Source organism: Toxotes jaculatrix, chromosome 17 (assembly GCF_017976425.1).
Source record: "Toxotes jaculatrix isolate fToxJac2 chromosome 17, fToxJac2.pri, whole genome shotgun sequence".
NCBI lineage: Eukaryota > Metazoa > Chordata > Actinopteri > Toxotidae > Toxotes > Toxotes jaculatrix.
The window spans coordinates 16757336-16777331 of record NC_054410.1 but is presented as its reverse complement, the minus strand read 5'-3'; the positions used below and the strand labels follow the sequence as shown (position 1 = coordinate 16777331).

The window sequence follows — 19996 nt, the reverse complement described above, 5'->3', positions numbered from 1 at the left end:
CACAATCACCAGCCAAGGGTAAAACCCACATCCTACAGGGTCAGCCTCAAAACAAGAACTTTGATTCGCCCCACTGTAAATCTGTAAATACCCAAATGTGTGATTGGTGGCCTTGGGAAACACTGTGCCAGATACATTTGCTGCAGGGATGCTTCTTAAGCTGTGCGGTGACGGTAGTAATAGAATGAAAGGGGAAGTATAACAGAGCGTGGTGGAAAGAACCAGGGTGGGAACGAGAATATAGGGGGTTCAGGTCCGCTAGAGAGGAGGAAGAGGAAGACAGGTGTACAAGGCTTTGCTCAACAGATGTTGAAACGTCCCCAGTGTCTGTTGAGGGCAAACGGAAGTTTGCTTGCAGGCAAGTAGGCCTCGCTGCAACATATGTTCAACTGTCGCCCCACATCGCACTGTGGGTTTTCAGAAGTTCAAGGATGTTGCCTGAGTTCACGTCTTTTCAGCACTTCGCTTTCAATACATAAATGCGTACAGCATGGGCTTCCCTGACTGAAAGGGAAAGCTAGATGCATTTCAAGTCGTGCCAATACCGAATTAAAACAACACAGCAAAAAAGCTAAAAGCTAAAGGAAAAATATCACAATCAGCTGCCATTTTGTAGTCCTCATGTTTGAATCAGAAAAGCTTCTTACACTGCCCAGACATTTTTTTTTGTATGTAATCCTATACCATACTTACACAGACTCTGCAGTCCAGACATAGTTTTCAGTGTTAAGTGTGATACATGCACTCCAAATCAATTCTAGTCTGTTATCAGGGGCCTATCAAGTCCATTTATACGTCAAATACAAATATTTACACTTCAAATATATTCAGAGCAGACTTGGGCCGCAGCCAAAGCACGTATTGCCCTTTGCCATCCAGATAGAGTTTCACTTTGCCCCTGAAAAAGCACCCAGCCCTTCACTAAAAAGAGCTTGTGTCTAATGTGTCTCCCTTTGGATGGGAACATATGTTTCTTTCTTTCAATGGAGACGGAGACAGACAGAGAAAGAAAGGAGAAGTAGAGAAAAAGTACGGGATGAAGGAAGGAAACAGGTCATATTGGGTGACCATTTGGCTTTGGCGTCAATGTTTAAGGCCTGGCTGTCACCTTACTGAGCAAACACTGTCTCTGTGTTGAGCTGATATGGGCTTTGTGGGTGGAAGGCTGGGCAAGGCTCAGTGGAGTTTGCCGTTCATGTGGTCTGGGTGCAATCTCATGAAAAAAGAAAAGAAAAGAAAAAACTTCACACTTTTCAAATCACTTACACTTGAACCCATTTCCATGCGCTTCAAAGCACGGGGGTAAAAGAGCAAAGCAACATCTCAAGTTATTCTGCAGCAAATATGAAACACAATCAGGAAATAAAAAGACACAGGCAAACACACTGACAGAAAACAAAGCGGGGCTGAGAACGGCACACCCATCTCTTCAAAACACAGCCATCGCCTTTCAGTACATCGTTAATACCAGACATTTTATATCGAGCATTTTATTTGTTCTTCATAGACTTCCATAATGCTTTCAGATGATGCGACCGCTGCTCTGAGAGGAGGCAAGTAAATCTACAACCTTTAGCATCCATTTCGGCTCTGGGTGCGTATTGAGCGCTGCTGTTTAGGCCTCATGTGTGCACTGGCCCCCATCTCCCAGCTCTATCTTGTGGTTATGATATCATAGAGAGAAAAACAAGGGCATTCTCTCCTAAGTGCACCCTGACACATTAAATATTCATCCGACCACAGAAACCCCTCTGAAATGGGGCTGGTGTGGAGCGCTCGCACCCCTCTGGCCCCCGGCCCTGTAGAGCACATAGAAGTCAAATGTTGGCGGTCGGAGCAGACACACTGCGGCTACAGTCAGGGTCAAACTGGCCAAAGAGAGCGTATTAACACGAGGTTTAACTGGAGGATGTAGGTTCTGTTTCCCCGGCTGTGACTGTAATGATTTAGATAGTCGTTAAAACTTTTTCTACAGTGAATAGCTGTTTTCTTTCAGTGAGACTCGATGTGCAGGGTAGAAATCAAGTTTAAAGCAGGGCTGTCACATGATTTAAACCACATACAGGGAGGTAGCCTATGGGCATATGTTAATGATAAACAAACAGTTTAACTCAGAATCAAAGAGCTCCTGTATGGCCAAAATCCAAGTTCTGATCAGGAGTTTTTATTTTTTAAATAAGAAAAAAATAATGATTAAATAGCTCTCCTTTCATTCAGTATTACCACAGCAAGCCTCTTAACTTATCTAATAGGCACTGCACATACAGTAGAAAGAGATATGGAGTCTTAGAACAATTCCTATGGTAGCCACAAAGTTTTAAAAGAAAAAGGTGCCTTGCAAAATTAATAAATTAAATTAATTAATAAAATTAAAACAAGGTGTCTTAAAAAAAAAAGATGAGAGGAATTAAAGTGTGAGTGTGCTGCCCTCCTGATAGCTTATTTTACAAGTATCCAAGAGACAAAGGCAGAGGGAAAAACAGGAGAAGGGGAAAAGAAAGTTTTGAGCTGCCTCTCAGTTGATTAGTAGTGTTAACAGCAACTGTGGGCCGTGGGTTAATGAGCTCCAGGCCTTGGTCTAATGAAGACTCTGCTCCCCTAAAAAAAAAAAAAAAAAAATCACCCTCTCGCAGCCCACTAAACCCCCTACTGGACGCTATGAACAGTGTGTCACCAAACACAGTGTCCTTGCCAGCTGGAATTGTGCCACAGGATCCACAGCTAGGCTTATGAGTGTGAGTATGTGTGTGTGTGTATGTTTGTGGCCGGCTGAATGATCACTTTCATCCCTAAAGAGCCAGCCAATTCATCTTAGACCACCATTGGCCACAGAAAAACTGACCAATTATCATTTTTTTTCCTGCCTGTCTGTCTTTTTTTTTTTTTTTCCAACCAGAGAGCAGTGGGATGTATCATTTCCCTGACCTCAGCCATTTGAGGTGGTGTAAATCTCTTAATAACTACACAAGGACACATATAGGGGCTATATTTGGAGGGCTGCTTCCCCTGGCCGCCCCTGCTCTGGCCTGGAACAGACAGTAGCCACAGTGTCTATGTGGGTGATGGAGCCTGGACCTGGCGCTGTGTGTGTGTATGTGAGAGTGAGACAGTAAGGGAGAGTGAAAACGCTGGCCTTCATTCCTTCCACCACGGTTTACAGAGAAGGCAGACTGGCCGCATACATGTGAGCGTGAATGAAAAAGATGTTACGGAGCGTGTAAGGGGGGTGTGTGTCCGCCCAGGATATGTTCCTGAGTAACAGCACGGAGCAAACTGGTGGGCCGGTGGGTGGAATCACACACACACACACACACACAGACACCCACCCCGTCCTTTTCTTTGGCGTCCCATGTCCTAATACTCAGGAAAACAAACAGCTGGAGAGCAGCAACAGAACTGCTGTCTCTGCTCAGACAGATTAGTCATGACTGAGTCTCTTTCTCTTTTACACACAAGAAAAGGGCAACATAACTGTTGATCAGTGGGTGTGAATAAAAAAGTACCAAACTATTCTGTGCTGCACTCTGACAAGCAGGGAGTTTGGTTTCAATGCCTGCCTCTGTTCAGACATTGTGCCTGTGCATCTATGTGCGACCGTGTGCCCTGTTTGTTTCTGTATGCACGTGTGTGTGTGTGTGTGGTGGTGATGGGGGACGTTAAAGCTAGAAATTTCTATATAGTTCGTAAAGAGAGGGTGGAGGGGAGGCAGTGGTGATGGGCACAAACAAATGGACAGAGCGGTAAACGAGAGGAAACTTTACCCATGGGTCAGCCTCCGAGGGAAGATATATTGCCCATGGGTCAGTGGAGAGAAAGGACGGGCAAAATCCATATTGGTCCGTCTGCCTTGCCCCCTTTATATAGTGATAAAATATTCAAATCCAGCCATTACTTCACATTAGGCTACTCTGTAGAGATGCCAGGGAGAAAACCACAGAATGTATACATGCTGGTGCGCACACGGTTTTGGCGCATTGATAGTTACATTAAAATCTCTTCCTCCCATTAGAGGCAAAGCCCTCATCCGGACTCACGTCTGACATTTAAGGTGTGTTCACATGTGGAGCACGTGCACATACGTGTGCGTGTGAACGTGTCCCTGAACGGGCCATCAGAGTGTAGAAATACGCATGTATTTGTACAAGGGCGCTAAGTGTGATAAGGGCGCTAAGTGTGTTGGTTAGGTTTCTGGGCCTGGATGAAACAGATGCAGCTGATATGCTTCACTTATAATTAATTCTCACCTCCTGCACACACACTAAGACACACACACAGACACATACACCTACAGTGGCTCTTTCAGTTTCTCTTTTCTGTCCGTTATGTTTAAGACTGATGACTATATGGTTTGGTAGGCCGGTCTGGGTGTTTCCTTCTGACTAAGCGCTGTGTCAGTCAGACCTGAATGTGCGTGTGTGGGTGGGTGTGTGTGAGGCGGGTAGATCTACTCACTATTTCTTGTTTTTTTTGTTGTTGTTTTTTTTTTTTTTTCAAGTGAGATGGTTAGATAAACATCACTTAACTTCATCAGTTCACAGAAATGCCTATGGTAACAATTCATAGTTTATTCTTTCTTAGACTTTAGGTTCAGGGAAAACAACATTCCTCAAGCAATTATTTTCAACCACGTATGCCATCGTTATCTGTGGATGACGCGGCAGCAGGTGCAGCTTGGGTAACACTTAGTGTCTAGCCAATGTATTTCAAGGTCTGCTAACATTCTAATAATATTTTTGTATTTGGAAGCTGAAAACACAGTGACAGTCTCTCTCTCTCTCCCCCCTTATATAATTTCATCCTGTGTGAGTGTGTGTGAATTGCTATGGAGGATATTGATGGTCTCCACAGTCCAAGTCAATTTCACCTGAATTACAGTTTAGACAGGCAAAGACGGGCTGTTTTGCCTGGACATGTCAAACTGCCCAGAGCTATTAAGAAATTAGGGAGAAGAAGAAGTTGTTTTCCAAAAGGACTCTTGTTATTGTTTTTGCTATTTTTGTACAACTCTGGAAATATAAAGTGCCATTTTGTGCCATTTTCCTGGTTGTGTAGGTGGTAAATTGGCAAGTCCTTGATTTCTCTCTTACCCGTCCACCTCATGTCGCTGTTTCAGGGCACAGAGTGAAGATAGAAGACCCCCAGAAGATGCAGTTCTCGGACAGACTGTCAGAGATCGAGCGCTACCAGAGGTCTATGCGAATAGGCCAAGTGAACAATAATCCCCGCCCCATCCACCAAACCCACCTCAGCACCACACAAGGTGAGGACCACTGATCCATGCAACCACAACCAAACAACCAACATCCTCAAAATCACCACAACACTATAAATTCAACTCATATGAGCTGCTGTTACCTGGAAATAAATACATCCTTTAATAAAACAAACATATTTAGTTTTATTTGGCCAGCAGGTAAGTACTCTGGAATAAAAATCTGTTCCACGGCAACACAGTACATGTCATTTGCCCAGAATTAAACTAAGCCAAGTGCCCTTCATGTGAGTTTCCTCCACGGGGGGTTTTTGAGTTCTGTTCCGCTAATCTGGGAGCTGTTATATGTGTTGGCCGTCCAAGGGGAAGCTCATGTCAGCTCTGTCCCCGGATGCCCTGCGTTGGTGGGTCCGGGCCCCACAGCAAGCAGGGTTGAGTCTGTGGCCAGGTGGCATGGCGGGTGCTGCCAACCGAGCTTGGCCTGGGTGCTGAGGCTGGCCTCCGCACACCACACACTACAGCCTCAGGAATGTAACAGCCTCCCGCTACCTTGGCAATCACGTCACTCTCAGACTGGTCGAATGTGCGGGGGCGGGCTGAGACTCAGACTGAGGTGGTGCGATGGAGGGGAGGGGGGTTGTTTCAAGCATATGTGTGTGCTGTGGACAGCTGCGTGGGTGACGGCTGGAGTGAGGATGAGTGTTCACTCTCCATCATATGTCAGAGCCTCTTTAACAGGATGCCATGTCTGGAAACATGCAGACTAAACACACACACACGAACGCACACGCATGCACACACACACACACAGTATGCCTTCTCTCTCCCGCCTACTCTTGAGTTCTCATGCTAGCTAATGAATCTCATTACCTTTGTATCAGCATGTTGCTGTGTACAGGAGGGCTTGTTTGGGAGCGCTGGGCCGTGTGTGGGTGGAACTCTATCAGTGTGTATCACAGCCATACACCAGTGTTTGGCCTTGTGCTTAGCTTAGCCAGCGCTGAGTCACCAGTATGGTCCTATCTAACAGCTGACTGAGGAGAACACAGGGTCTTTTACCCCACTCCCCATGTCCTTACTTACTGTTGATGTTGATTTTGTTCCCTCGCACAGCCTGTACTGAGCAGAAAACATGTCAGCCATTTTAGAAACACCGCCGACCGGTTACGCCGAAAATAAACTGTGGAGCTTCAACACAATACAGCCACTGTGATGATAATTTTCTGATGGTTTAGAGTTTGGCGTGAGCTCTGTACGCTGTCTGCCAATAAAAAGCCCCCTGCAGCTAAGCTTTTACTGGGAGCTTTAGGTTTCTGAGGGCTGACTTGAATATGGGGGGGGGTTTTACTCCAGTCGGCAGGGAGAGGTGTACAGACTTGGTCCAGACAGTAGACGAAGAGCAGCTCTTTGCTCTGCTCTTGTCTGCCTCACACAGGATTAGGGCAGGAATTAGAGCGTCATAGGCTTGTCAGGCTTCAAAGGGCTGCGATGTTGCAACACACACACGTACAGTACATACACTGAGCAGACACAACACATTAACATCAGTTGGAACTGTCACAGACTGTAAAGGCCTTGAGCTTCACGTTACAGCTGCCAGTGACTGGAGGCCGTCTATAAGAAGTGTGTATGTGTGTCTGTGAGTGAGACAGAGAAGGGGAAGGGCTGTAAAAACCACACACCTTAATCTGTGGTATTACCATCATGACGGCATACCGCAGGGCAAGAGTGGTAAAATAATTAAATAACAGAGCAGAGGGCCCTTCTCCCTCCCACCTCGTCTATCTGTTGGAGCGTCTGAGCGGCAGACTGGAGATGTGTGTCGCTGCGCAGATCACACAGAGCGCTCCTGTACGTGTAGGAATCATGCACAGACAACAACACTACAGTATTACAAGCAAAGCTCAAACAAAAATAGACCTGTTGTAATATATCCCATTCAGAGACACAGCGAGATGTTTACATATCAACAGCACACACGTCTCTGCTTTTGGCAGCTCTGCCAGACACTGTTGTATTTTGCAGATACTTTAAATCCCGGGGCCTGTTTGTTTGAGAATTGCCGGGTGATAGATCGCCCATCAACACGTTATAATTAAGTGGATTCCCGTCTCGCTATTACAAAAGATGTTTTCCATTATCCAGGGCTGGGACCTTGCATTTTCCCCTTGAAGACAACTAAATAAGAGAATACGGTGTCATCTCCTCCTAAAGCCTCCTTGCTTCATTTTGTTGTCTGAGCCATGAAATACTGTCTCAGTTTTGTTGTCAACAGGACATGTCTTCAGACATCTTCTCAACGCTACCCTGGATTCTTAAATCATATACACACACACACACACACACACACACACACACACACACACAGACGATTGCAACATAGGCACATTGAAAATACAAAACATGCACACACACACACACACACATACAGTTCCGTGTTTGTGTTGCAAGTTCTCTGTTAGTGCCCCAGACAGACAGGGTAATTAAGAGCTCATTACAGTGCATGCAGTGACAGGATTCCTGCACGCTGGCAGACGTTGCATTCGCTGCTTGTTTTTGTTCTTCAGTGGCCACAGGTGAGCCTGCTAGACATGTGGAATGATTCTCTGAGAGGGAGGAGGGAGTGTGTGTGTGTGTAGTTGAAAATGCGTGGTTCAACTAGTGCAGTCAAGCAAATCTGACACTCAGACAATCAAGCACTAAATTGTTATTCTGGTTTTCAAAACCTCAAGTGAGGTACATGTGTATACTATATGTATCTGTGGGTGGCAGTTTTTTTTTTTCCTTTCTCAGATACAGAACGTAGTTCATCCTGTAGCATCTCACTGTGGCACTGCATTTATAATCTATACACAGTTATTTCCAGTCTAAAGAAGAGCAAAAAGCTGATAGAAAACTCCATTTCCCTCAAACTGTAAAGCGGAAAACAGATTCCACTTTTACCTTGTTCCATTTTAAATGCAGACAGAACTCAACAAGTCTCTGGCACAGCCTCTAACAGACAGCCGAGACGAAAGCGGCTCTTTTAACTTAAATGTGTTTTAACAGTGAGAGAAGAGAGAGGGAGAGAGAGGGGGGAAAAAGAAATACAGCAGCAATTTAATCATCCAAAAAGAAAGTCCTGGCACTTTTGAGGTGGTATCATTTAACATGTTATTTGTTCCAACACCTGTGTGTTCCTCTCTGAAGATGAATATCAGATACTAGCATAACGTTCCGCCATCAAGTCAAGTGCTCAATGCTTTGATGAGGGCCCAAAAGTGTGTGTGTGTGCATGTCTTTGTGAATGTGTGTGTGCCTGTCTGTCTGAATGTGTGACCCATGTGTTAATGTTACTAAAAATGTCAGTAAAGTCTTGCAGAAATAATATATTACACACTTCATATTTAAACATACTGCAAATTCTGTTTAAAAGGAGCAAACCTGTCTGTTAATGACACTTCCACAAATGCTGGTATCTCTGGCTTCCTCCTGCACAACTGGCACACATCTGCTGCAGCTGTGGCCCTCTTGTTCAGTATGTTCAGGCTGCGGCCTCTGGACTGGACTTAACTTGAGAAAGTTCCGTTTGATGGAGGACCAGCCCGATGCGGCCGTGCCCCTCCCGCCTCGTCCACAGTGACCACACTGTTTACTCCACATAAACAAGCTGGCCGGCCCCCCAGGTTCGAGGCAGCACTCTGCTACTGCCGCTCACACTAATTCACACATCCAGAATGACATGATCAGCCAATTAGAAGCAAGAGCGAGACAGGAAATTAGCACCGTCAGGTAGCTGTGGTGTGGACTTTTGAGTATAGCCGTCACGCTAGTTGGGTTTCATGCTGATTTCTGCCAAACCCAAGCAGGAAGCTGGCCCTCTGAGGCCAATACAACCAAAATGAGCAGGATTCTGGACCAGTCCTTTAGACACTCTGTTTTACTTCTACACTCCACTATTTACATAATATGTCAATGGCCGCCAAGGAGTTTATTTGTTATGGTGCCTGAAAGCTTCACTTGTGGTTACTCTCTTTTTGTGACCCTGAGATGAATAATTCAAACTGAAAATGTTTCTGTTCTCCAACAAAAAAAAAAAGAATCTTTTGAAGCTGCCTCCTTGGTGGAAAAAAAGAAGAAAAAAAAAGAGAAGTGAGAGCAAGTTGTTTTTTACCAGACTCAACTGTTTGTCTAAGTTATAATTTCACATCAGAGTCAGGCTGAGTTTTACATTTCAGCAATTACAGAAACTACATGTGTGCCATGAACAGTCTCTATTGAGTCTGGGGAGAGGGGAAGGGCGGGAGGACGACGAGCTCTCAAAGAGAACATAGGATTTTTCAGCCCATGTGTTTGTTTTTGCTCACGTTATAAGTGAGGGCTCAAAAGACATATCAAATGTCCCACATAGCTGAGCCAAGGCCGTGTTCCTCCCCTCTCTAACACGCTCTCTTTCTCTCTCCTTCCCTTTGCTGGCGTCTTTCTTTCTCTCTTGCTTGCTCTCTCACATTCTCTCCCCGATGCGACGCCTAAGGCCTAAGCGAAGCAGGAAGCCAGCACAAGGACCGGCATTCACTGTGTCTCAATGACACGCTTCATTACGGCAGCCGCATTACATGTCTCAGAGGCGTTGCTGGATCCGGAGTCACGAGGATGGACGCCATTTTGGCTCAAACATCTTCTCAGGCATCCCTTTCATCTACCCATGCACTTTAAAAGCAGCGCATGTGTTTATTTGTGTCCTGCACTAAACTACGCTGGCACCACCCCAAAGCTACTTATTAGTGACGCAGTCGCCACTTCTTCCCATTTCAGCCCCTTCCTTCCCCACTCCTCAGCTCCACCCAGGGGGTTGGTCCTCTTATTAACAGGGGTAATCTGTGCCTCTGGTATTGATGTTGTCTGCTGGCCAATCAAAATATTTGAAGGAAATGTTTATTTTCTTGAGCGAATCGTACCAGCTGCTTGCAAGCCTTTCTGAATAAGACCATTTATGTGTAAGAATTTGCCATTGTGAGGCATAGTGCAGGACCTCTCGTTGACTGAGTGCTGATTTGGGCCTTTGCAAAGGAAGCGGAGGAGCTCCAGGGGAAGCAAAGATCTTACACATGCTGAGCCCAGTTCGGCTATAGGTGAACAGCCCAGCACCACCCCCCCACCCCTCTCTCTGCTTCTGGCATCCTTCTCCATCCTAATTGCCACTACAGGAGATTTGGAGTTTACTATATTGCGGTATCTCGACAGCGGAGGTCAGAGTCATAGTGATAACACATGGTCGACTGCTGCTGTCATTAATAGAGTGCTATAAGAAAAAATGTGGTTACATACTACGCGGGTTTCTGTCTTTATGATGACAATATTATGTGCATTTGAGGAAAAAAGCTTATAACAGTATTTAACACTGTTCAGCGGCATGTAGACTAGATTCCTGTACAACCATTGTGCAGAGACTGCCCATGTCCACAGAGCTCCGTGCAAGTTGTCTTGTAACAACTGCACCGTCTCAGACCTAGAGCAAACAGGCCCTGTTTGTGTCAGGCCTCCTGCGGTGTGGCCGTTGAGTGTGAAGCAGGGTCCCACGCGTTGGGCCAGCAGGTCCTTGACCCTCCTTCGTTTCCTGACAGCTTGGCTGGACAGGCTAGCGAGTGTCCTGTGCTTCACAGGTCTCCGCTGCCTCTCTAGTGTCTCGCCTGAAAGACCCAAAAATATCTCCCATGCACCCACCAAGCATGTTTTTCCAAGCCTGGTCTCACTCTGGTGAGAAAACTGCCCCTCCTCTTCCCAGTCTTCACTGCTCAGTCAGCAGAGGCCAACCTGTGACAGGAAGACACATCTCCAAACTGCCAGATGTCAAGACAGTTTTGACAAGTCTGTCATGGAGGGTGTTTTTGGAACATGCTTAAGATTTTTTATGACCCAGGCTGTGACTTCCTCACTTTCACACATATACAACCCACACATTTCTCTGCATTTCACAAAATAGTAAAACTTCCTGCACAAACGGTGTATCTCCACTGACTTCTTTATAATATGTAGATCCGAGTGTTCACCTACTCTTCATTTTTTGTGTTACACCAGCCCTGTGGCAGGAGCAAATGGACACCCCTGCTCTGAAGACATGCAAGGTGGAGGAGGACCTGAGATCATGGCCAGGTGAGACACTGCAATCCCTTTCTTCCTAACTTTACTGTGCCATGTTGTTCTGTGTAACTATGCTTTTGGTTACGCTTTTAAGCCTGAAACTTGTCCTCACATAAAACTCAGCTCTTCTGATTTGATCCCAAATTTCATGTGACCTTGAGGATGTGCATGTCTGTGCTTTTGTGTTTGCTTATGAGAAAACTGTTTCCAAGGGTGCTTGCTAATTACTGAGAAATAATCATAATGTGAATAACAAGCAGCAAGAGGGGTGAGGTCCCTAGTAGTAATGGCCGTAATTACTAAGAGTGAGCCAACAGGCTAAAGAGAACTGAGGCATTGTGGGCTGCCAAAGACAGTTCACACCTTTCAAATGGGAAATTCTTTAAGAATATCTCAGAGCAAACTGAAAATTTCCAAACTAGTTTATTTTAATTAGTTGACATTAACCGCCTTTGAAATACACCATACTGAAGCGGAGAAGCTTGAAAGGCAGGCATAAGCCAGGGTGTGCCATTCATTGTGACAATTTTGGAGTCTAGCTCATTTTGCCCGTAGGGCCCTACTACATCCCAGAACATTCCTAGAACGCCACCACTCTGCCTGCCTGCCTGCCTCCTACTTCTTCTTCTTCTTCTTATTCCTCCCCTCCCACTCCATCTTTCTTTCATTTATTTCTTGGTGATTTGGATCTTTGCTGCTGTCTAACAGCCCCCTCAGTCTTCTACCCAGAAACCACCACACCACACCAGACATGCTGACTCATCCACTCACACTGTGATGAGGACAGACATTAAGACACACACACACACTCTACGGTTTATCAGATAGGATACAATGCCTGAAGCTGAAAACAGAAATGTGACAGTTTGAGTGGTAGAACCAGGGACTACACATTTACATGTGCTGCTGCTCGTACAAGGCCTTTTCTAGCCACTGCTGTCTCGCTGTTTCACTGCAGAGCAAGTCATTCATGATGGTGTGAAAAATGTGATTGAGTGACAGTGATAGTTAGTAAAAGGATATGTTAAAGATTTTAAAGCCTAAACTTGAAATTCCAGTCCAACAGTCTCAACAGTAAAGAGAATGTGACAGCGATGTAGAAAGCATAAGGAGTAATGATGATGCTTGTGTTCATACACCTTTATCCTTATAACAACAGCATACATGGTCTATGGTCAGCAAAACACAAGTCTTTGGCTTTGCAAGGCAGTATCATCTGTCATAGACAGGAATTTACTTAACAAACAAACAAATTAATCATGTCACCTTATTTGTTGATGCATTAGGGAAAATCTCCGGTTTTTCTGTAATCACAAACTTCCTTCACCCTTGCTTGTATTGCATGTCACAAGTTAGGGACATGCAAAATCCTCCGCACTCACATAATAAAGTGCCTAACGTGGATGAGGCTTTGGGGCTGTTGACCATGGTGTCACAGTACAGAGGTGATTATCATTTGCATTCGACATGATGTTCCGGCCCCAAGGCCTTGGTGCTTAAACAAACACCTGGAGATCATTTGTGTTCATTTGGGTCTCCTATTCTTTGGCCTGCGCCGCAGCAGCTCTTGCTCTGGCATTAGACTGCTTTGTCATCATCGCCCTGTTATCAACTGTGACTACTCATCCTCATGGCATTCCATGGCATCCGTTCAAACCACCCAAACCAGTCAGTAAATCAAACAGACACTCTCTACCACTGAGAGGAGTTATAAAATCCATAGTGCTGCACAGCAGAGTCCCCTTAGGGATGATATGAGGGAGAAAATTAGGAAACAATCGCACGGCACAGCACAGTGCGTCTTTTACGTGTAGCTGGACGAGCCTGGGGGTTTCGCTCTCCCTTTTCCTTTCCTCCACTTATTTGCCTGAGACACCATTCCCTGGGCGCTGGCCGTCACAGTTTGCATCAAGCCTGAGTAAACATTTCACAGGTGAGCGCCTGGATTTGCATCTCCCCATTGCCAGCCACCACATGTGGAAACACACGCACACACACACACAACCCTGTGCACAATAACACATACAGACATGGCCGCCTCAAGCCGGCCCTTATGTTAACAACCAAAATCAGTTTCTCCCATAAGCAAATGAGGCAAACCTCCTGTCATATCTGGGTTACACGCTTGACTGTGGACTAGTGGACTTCTTGAGCTAAGCAAAAAGGAGGAGGAGGAGGACTCCACCCTTGGTGCTACAGAATTAAGTTGCACTATGCCTTCAGAGCTAGAGGAGAAAAGAGAAAGAGAGAGCACTGGAACACTATGTTCTCTATAAAAACCCTGATTCCCAGCTACCCGCTTCATAGACTGGGAACATCACAGACGGCAGACTGTGCCAGCTAGCCCTCTGGGGTCCATCCCCTCTCCTGTCCCTGCAATTTAGTCAACACGTTTCAGATGAGCCTAATGGAGATCATGTGTGGTTTTGGGCCGCAGAGGTTACAGGCAGCTACTACTCGGCTCAGTTAGGAAGACCCTCTCTGCCAAAGATACACCACTGTTACCACAGCCACAACAGTGAAGCCTGTACTTATACTGGGTGGGGGAGGGTGGGGATGGAGTAAGGTATGCAACATGGTTAAGAGGGAGAAAAAGCAGACTGCAAAACTTTGCTTCTCAATTACAGAACAGTTTGTTTAGCCCTCTCCTCCAGAGGGAGCTACTGTACTATAGAGAGTTTAGGGTGGTAGCAGGCTTCCTCTGGCTCACGGCCAAGAGGCTGGTACCGCACAAGCCCATTAAGGTGTTGTGATAAGTGTCCAGTCCAGTTTCCGCTGACAGAACACAGGAGTCGATCCCCACCGCAGTTTAGCCAACACTTTTCCACCGACTCCAATTAAATGGAGATCATGAGCGGGGTGGGCCGCAGCCGCCACAGCCATCAAGTCCCCACGCCACACATCCCCTCCTCAGCTTCACCCTGAAGCCTAAATTTAGCACAGACAGAGAGAGAGAGATGAAGGGACAGAGAGAGAGGGAGAGAGGGAGTGAGAGCAAAGGCTTCTGGGGAGTCCAGTAGGAATTACTGGGCCGACTCCACTTCACCCGAATCAACAGCAGCTGAAGGCTTGGATTTTCCTTGCGTGAAATCAGATATGGAGTCTGACTCCAGTGCCTGGTAGACTCTGGAAAAAGAAACAGCCCCCCCACCGCCAAACTCCCTCATCCCAAAAAGAAGAGGAAATTCAACTGCAGAAGTGTGTTGATGAAAAAAAAAAAAGAGTCTAGCAGGGGCCATGGAAATTACAAAGGAACAGATTTTTTTGTAGCTGAAAACGGACCCAGTTCTCCAGACATAGGGAAAAGACATTTCAACAAGACTGTGGCACGCAAGTTTGGCATTCTCCCCCCTCAGGGCTGTGGCGTGCAAGCGCTTGCTATTTCACAAACACAAGCTCTCTTTTCTCTGCCATCCAAATCCACATTTTACACTTGCAGTCATGTGGGCACATTGGACCCATGAAAGCCACATGCGGACAAACAAATAACCGTGGATTGAGGTGTGTGTGTGTATGTGTGTGTGTGGGGGGTGTGTGTACAAGCGGCAGGTGTGGATGGAGTGTGCTGTTGACATCAGGTATGAGGAACTCTCCCTAGTCATTGTGGAGTTCAACCAAATGAAGGGCGTTTACAGTTGCAGAGTATTTCGGCCTGGCCGTCGGCCACCTGACCTTCTTCCAAAATATCTGAGTGCCATGGACTCAAGCTGACTCATGCTTAACTTACGGTATCAGCCAAGACTTCTACCTGAGAATTATCATGCAATCTTTGAGGAGCCATGATGCCAGCGTGACGTTCCTGACTTTTGCTTTTTAGCGACACACACACACACACACACACACACACACACACACACACACACATATATATGAGCTACAAACCGACGTGAGAAATTAACAGGGAGGGTAAATACTATAGAAGTGGCTTAATACTCATCAAACTGATGTGCAGTGTTCAGAAGTCCTACATGACTTCAGGACTGTGAACGGGTTCATATCTGAAGCTCAGGATGTAAAATCAGCCAGCAACACTCTTCAGTTAGGTGAGAGAAGCAATATGGTGTTTGACTTAAGGGCCTAAGTTGGTGACAGTAGTGGCCCCAAATCTCAGAGAAGCAAACTGCCAAGTCAACCCCCCCAAGCAATATTTCTATTTCCCTTTTGTCAGCTGAATAAATTAGTAAGTGTGCAGTGAAACTGAAGTCCTAACAGCTGGGCTCAACGGGGCTCTGTTACCTGTGAGATTACACTCAGCAGTTAATTCTGACAGGTCCTGGACTGTGATACACATTAGAGGATTCTCACACAGAAACACACTTTCTCTCTCATCCTCCTCAACCCTCTTTCCTTTCATTTTCCCTTTCTGTCTCTCTGTCTCTGAATGTGATCGTCTGCCTCTGTCGCCCCAGTATGATTTATGATGAGTTGCACAACGGCGCAACAAGCCATCGCTGTTTATACAAAGCACCCCTCGCCACTGACAATGCCTCTTTTCATTGTTCTGAGAAAGACAGAACACTGTGCGTTGCTCTCTTTTGCTGAAGGAGTGGTAGGAGGGCTGTGTCGAGGGGGCCTTTTCATAAGTTCAGTCTTGTGCATGGGGCTGTGGGATGATGTGCTGTCAGTGCTTGATGGCTGTTATTAAGCAAAAAAATGTCTCAGTTCATTACTTTGAGCAAACATTTCCATGGACAGGCATATCGCAAGAAATCTGAGCTCAGAACTGGGGGTTTGGAGAGGTTTCCTGTTGTTGAGATGTGGGTTGTTTTTTGGGAGTAATAGAAAATGAGAAATCTCTGAACCCCTTGTTTCATAATCACAACGGCAGTTTTCATTCATATTCGAACATTTGTCGACTTTTTCCAACCTTTTGTTCTTTGCTTCTGCCAACAGGGACTACAGAGCTCTTCCAACCGAGGACCCCCTTCCCATCTCTGTCGCCGCTGACTGACCCTCGCTTCTCAGACCCCCGCATGCATTACCCCGGGGCCTTCCCTTACTCCACCAACACCTCCAGCACTGGCATCAGCGGCCTCAGCATGTCAGCCTCTTCTAGATACCACACCTATCTGCCACCACCCTACTCAAACAACCAATCCCAGAACTTCCAGTCCAACTCCTACCTGTATTATGGCACAGGCTCCGGATCCTACCAGTTCTCCATGGTGGCGCCAGGGAACACCGGGGGCGAGCGCTCCCCTACCCGCCTGCTGTCCTGCTCGGGGGCCGGGGGCACCGGAGGGACCAACAGTCTGATGAACCCTGGCCTGAACACCCAGAGCGAGGGCGTGGAGGCCGATGGCAGCCACAGCAACTCCCCCACAGCCATGAGCGCTTCGGGCCGCTTGGATGAGTCCGTCTGGAGGCCTTACTGACTGACAGACAGCTAGACAATCAGAGGGTGCGGGAGAAGTGAGGGAGGAAAAGCAAAGAGGACGATGAACAAAAAAAAAATCAAAAACAAAAGCTGAACACTGAAAGTAAAAAAAAAAAAAAAAAATACAAAAAAAAAGAAGAAATGCTGCATGTTTGCCTTTTATTTCTCTGGCACTTGCTTTACAGACTTTCTGTGTTTTACCAACTCTCCCAAAACTTCCATGTATTTTGTAAATTTTGAGTGAACTCCTGCACTGTGCTAAAACACGTACTCTTAAGGGACTATAAAAGCCATATAAAAGTGAGATGATGTTCAGCTGAGACTGTAAATAGAAGTGAGAGTAAAAACCAGAGAAGCCATGGTAACGTTTCAGGATCATTTGTCTGGTGCAAACTGGCACTCAAAGACATAAGAACAAAATACAATGGAGGTACAATCAATGACTACAGCTGATGAACTGAAAAGCCACAGCAGACATTCATCAAGCAGACTGTTTATACTGATTCAACTCACCTGGTAGGTGGAGGAGAGCAGTCGGACTGGATGTTTTACTCCACCGAGTGACGTCGACATCCTTCCACGGCTGCACTGCTGTAGCAATCGGTTCTCTTAAGCTTTAATTTCTGCAAAATTTAAATATCAAAAAAGATATTGTCAGTTGTGGAAACATCCCCAGATGCATCCAGAGCTGTTTCATGTGCTCACAGCACATATGCAGTACCTTATTGCCTAATTTATTATCCAAATGAGAATTATTAGCCTTTGGTGCTATGGTATGCAGGTTCGACAATCGCTGCATATTTGAAAGAAAAGACATTTTATCTGTCAGGACTCACGTGTTTAAGAAATGAATTCTCCTCTGCTGTGTCATCAGTGTGTCAAGTTTCAACAGGACAATGGCTGATATTTTGAGGAATGTAAAAGACTAACGCAGAAGAGTGTTTATTGGTTTCTTTTTCCCCCAGGAATATTTGAGTCCTGTTGTGTCTACTTTTTCCTTATTCAAGCCCTTTTCTGAAAAAAAGAAAACAAGAAGTCCTAGTCTGGTATTTTTCAACTGGATGACATGGTTTACTTTTGATATTTATTTGAGCCAAATTGTGAGGAAATGTACGCATATACCCCAAATCTTTGAGCATTTCTCGCTACCTTTCCTTTTTTTTATATAAATATATATACAGTATATATACCATGTTTTGTTGTTAAGTATAAATTTGGAATTTGTGTAATATATTGTTACTAAATTATAAAAAAAAAACAGTGTAATTATTTTGTCTTCCAATGTAGCTTTGATGCACTAAGAACTTTTATTCCTTATGAACCACACCCAACAGATTCTGTGAGTGAGATGGTGTATCTAGAGCCATAATCTTTAAAAAAAAAAAAAAAAAAAAAAAAAAAACAAACTTCCAAATTGCTTTCCTGCGCTAAATGAATCATTTGCTTATTGTTTGCACTATGTTTGAACTTTTATCTCTTTTATGGTTTTGCATTTACAACTATTGGAAAGTCAGCAGAGCTAAATATTAAAAAAAAAAAAAAAAAAGATTCCTTAAAGTGTCCTTTTAACAAAACTTTACCAAATAATTAATGATTTCATGATTAGACACACATACACATTCCTGCACCACAGGTGTGTGTGCACATTCCCCCTGTCCTGAGGGTGTTTTTCCCCTGCAGTTACGCATGTGATCCCTCTATCCCTGGAGGGGACGAGTGTGAGGATGAAGGGACAGAAGGAGGCAGCGGGGTCAGAGAAGTATCTTCTTACCAACGCCTAGCGTGGTTATGCAAAGAGAGAAAGAGAGAAAGAAAAAAAACTTCCCCTGTTGTGCACAGGTCCCTTTGTTCTGAATAATCAGTGAGTGCTTTGAAGCCTTTATGGCCCTGATTCTGTCTTTGCTGGTCTAATTTACTGATCATCAGTGCCAGGGGCTCACAGCTAAATATTTCATACACCTGCACAGATCACGGTGGTATGAGCCACACTGAGGCATTTACGGCAGGTATCAGGTGTCCGGTGTTTACCTGGAAAGTCCGCCAAAAGAAGGAAGATGATTTGCATTCATGGCTCTGAAAGATGCTACACAAGTGGGATTTAATTTCAAAGTGATCCAAAGCTAGCATTTGCAGCTCAGGTACAAATATGTTATGCAAGGTGTTTTGTCGATCCAATATAAAGCCCCTCTGCCTTATTCCTATTGTTTAACTATCGGTAACAATGTCTCATTCCTATTTCCCTTATGATTTGGAGGAATACAAGTTTCCTGCGCTCTCCTCTGGAGCCTTTATATGGTAGAAGACCTTACTGTACTATGGGCAAACAAGAAAAAAAATCATGCAGCTAGAGAAACCAAATATGTAGTTATATTTGTGTGGTTACTTCAAAAAAAGAAAAAAAAAAACAAAGATCTTCACAATTGCCTTTGACTATAACACAGCTGTCAGTGATGGGAAAGATGTATGGTAACTGAATCATGTCTTGATTGATCTCTAATAACATTCTTTATGCAAAACTAGAACGCCGAAATGTACAAGTGAATTGTACTTGATTGTATATTGGATTAAAGAGCACAATGTTACATTTTCTTTTATTTCTTTCTAACAGAATCCCCCTCTCCTTTTCATTTACCAAAATGTTAAGTCATCTTGCTGTCTTCCTTTCTCTTTATGCTCAAAGCATGTACATCTGACAGTGATGTTAATTTAAGAATCTCATCAACATATAATTATAATGTTAATGCTTCCATATTGAGTGCTTGTACAATTTGCGGATAATGTAGTTTTTAATCATTTTAATTAAAAAATGTGTCTCACTTTTTGCCTTCACAACCGCTGTTCATTTCATTTAAAAAAATAATGTCATTTGTTATTTGAAATAAATTTTAATTAAAAAGGTCCCAGCTACTCACATTCACATTAGATTTAGGTTCAAGTGTTCACGATCACATTCTTCAACATTATTCATGTTACTATAAAAACAGTTCTTTAGTATAAGAGGTCTCTAATTTTGAAACTCAATGCTCAAAAGTCTGGATGGTGAGGTCTTTTACGGTTTAACAGAGGGAGGTGTAAAGAGTGAATACATTAAGCACGGAGGGACAGGGTATAATTCATCTCCAGAAACCCAGACACCGTCACATCAGCTGATAAACGAGCAGGGAAAAAAAAAAAAAAAAACACCATAAACATTCATGGGACTCAATTTGGTGCCAGCACATTCTGATCCAACAAATTCTGTTCTTCTAACTTCTTCTTTGGCCTCACACAGTAAATACCAAACATGC

At 44.7% G+C, this 19996-nt stretch overlaps 1 protein-coding gene across 2 annotated transcripts in view; it reads left to right on the top strand.

The window, feature by feature from the left end:
* The window catches only part of runx3 (RUNX family transcription factor 3), a 49446-nt gene extending 29921 nt beyond the window's left edge, over nt 1–19525 (top strand). The window contains exons 6-8 of one of the 2 annotated variants that reach the window (XM_041060488.1): nt 5114–5260; nt 11270–11344; nt 16226–19525. In XM_041060488.1, coding sequence (XP_040916422.1) covers nt 5114–5260; nt 11270–11344; nt 16226–16707 — 704 coding nt within the window. In that variant the 3' untranslated portion in view covers nt 16708–19525. The remainder of the gene's footprint in view (nt 1–5113; nt 5261–11269; nt 11345–16225) is intronic. The other variant, XM_041060489.1, reaches the window with a different exon arrangement.
* Nucleotides 19526–19996: the final 471 nt, after the last annotated feature.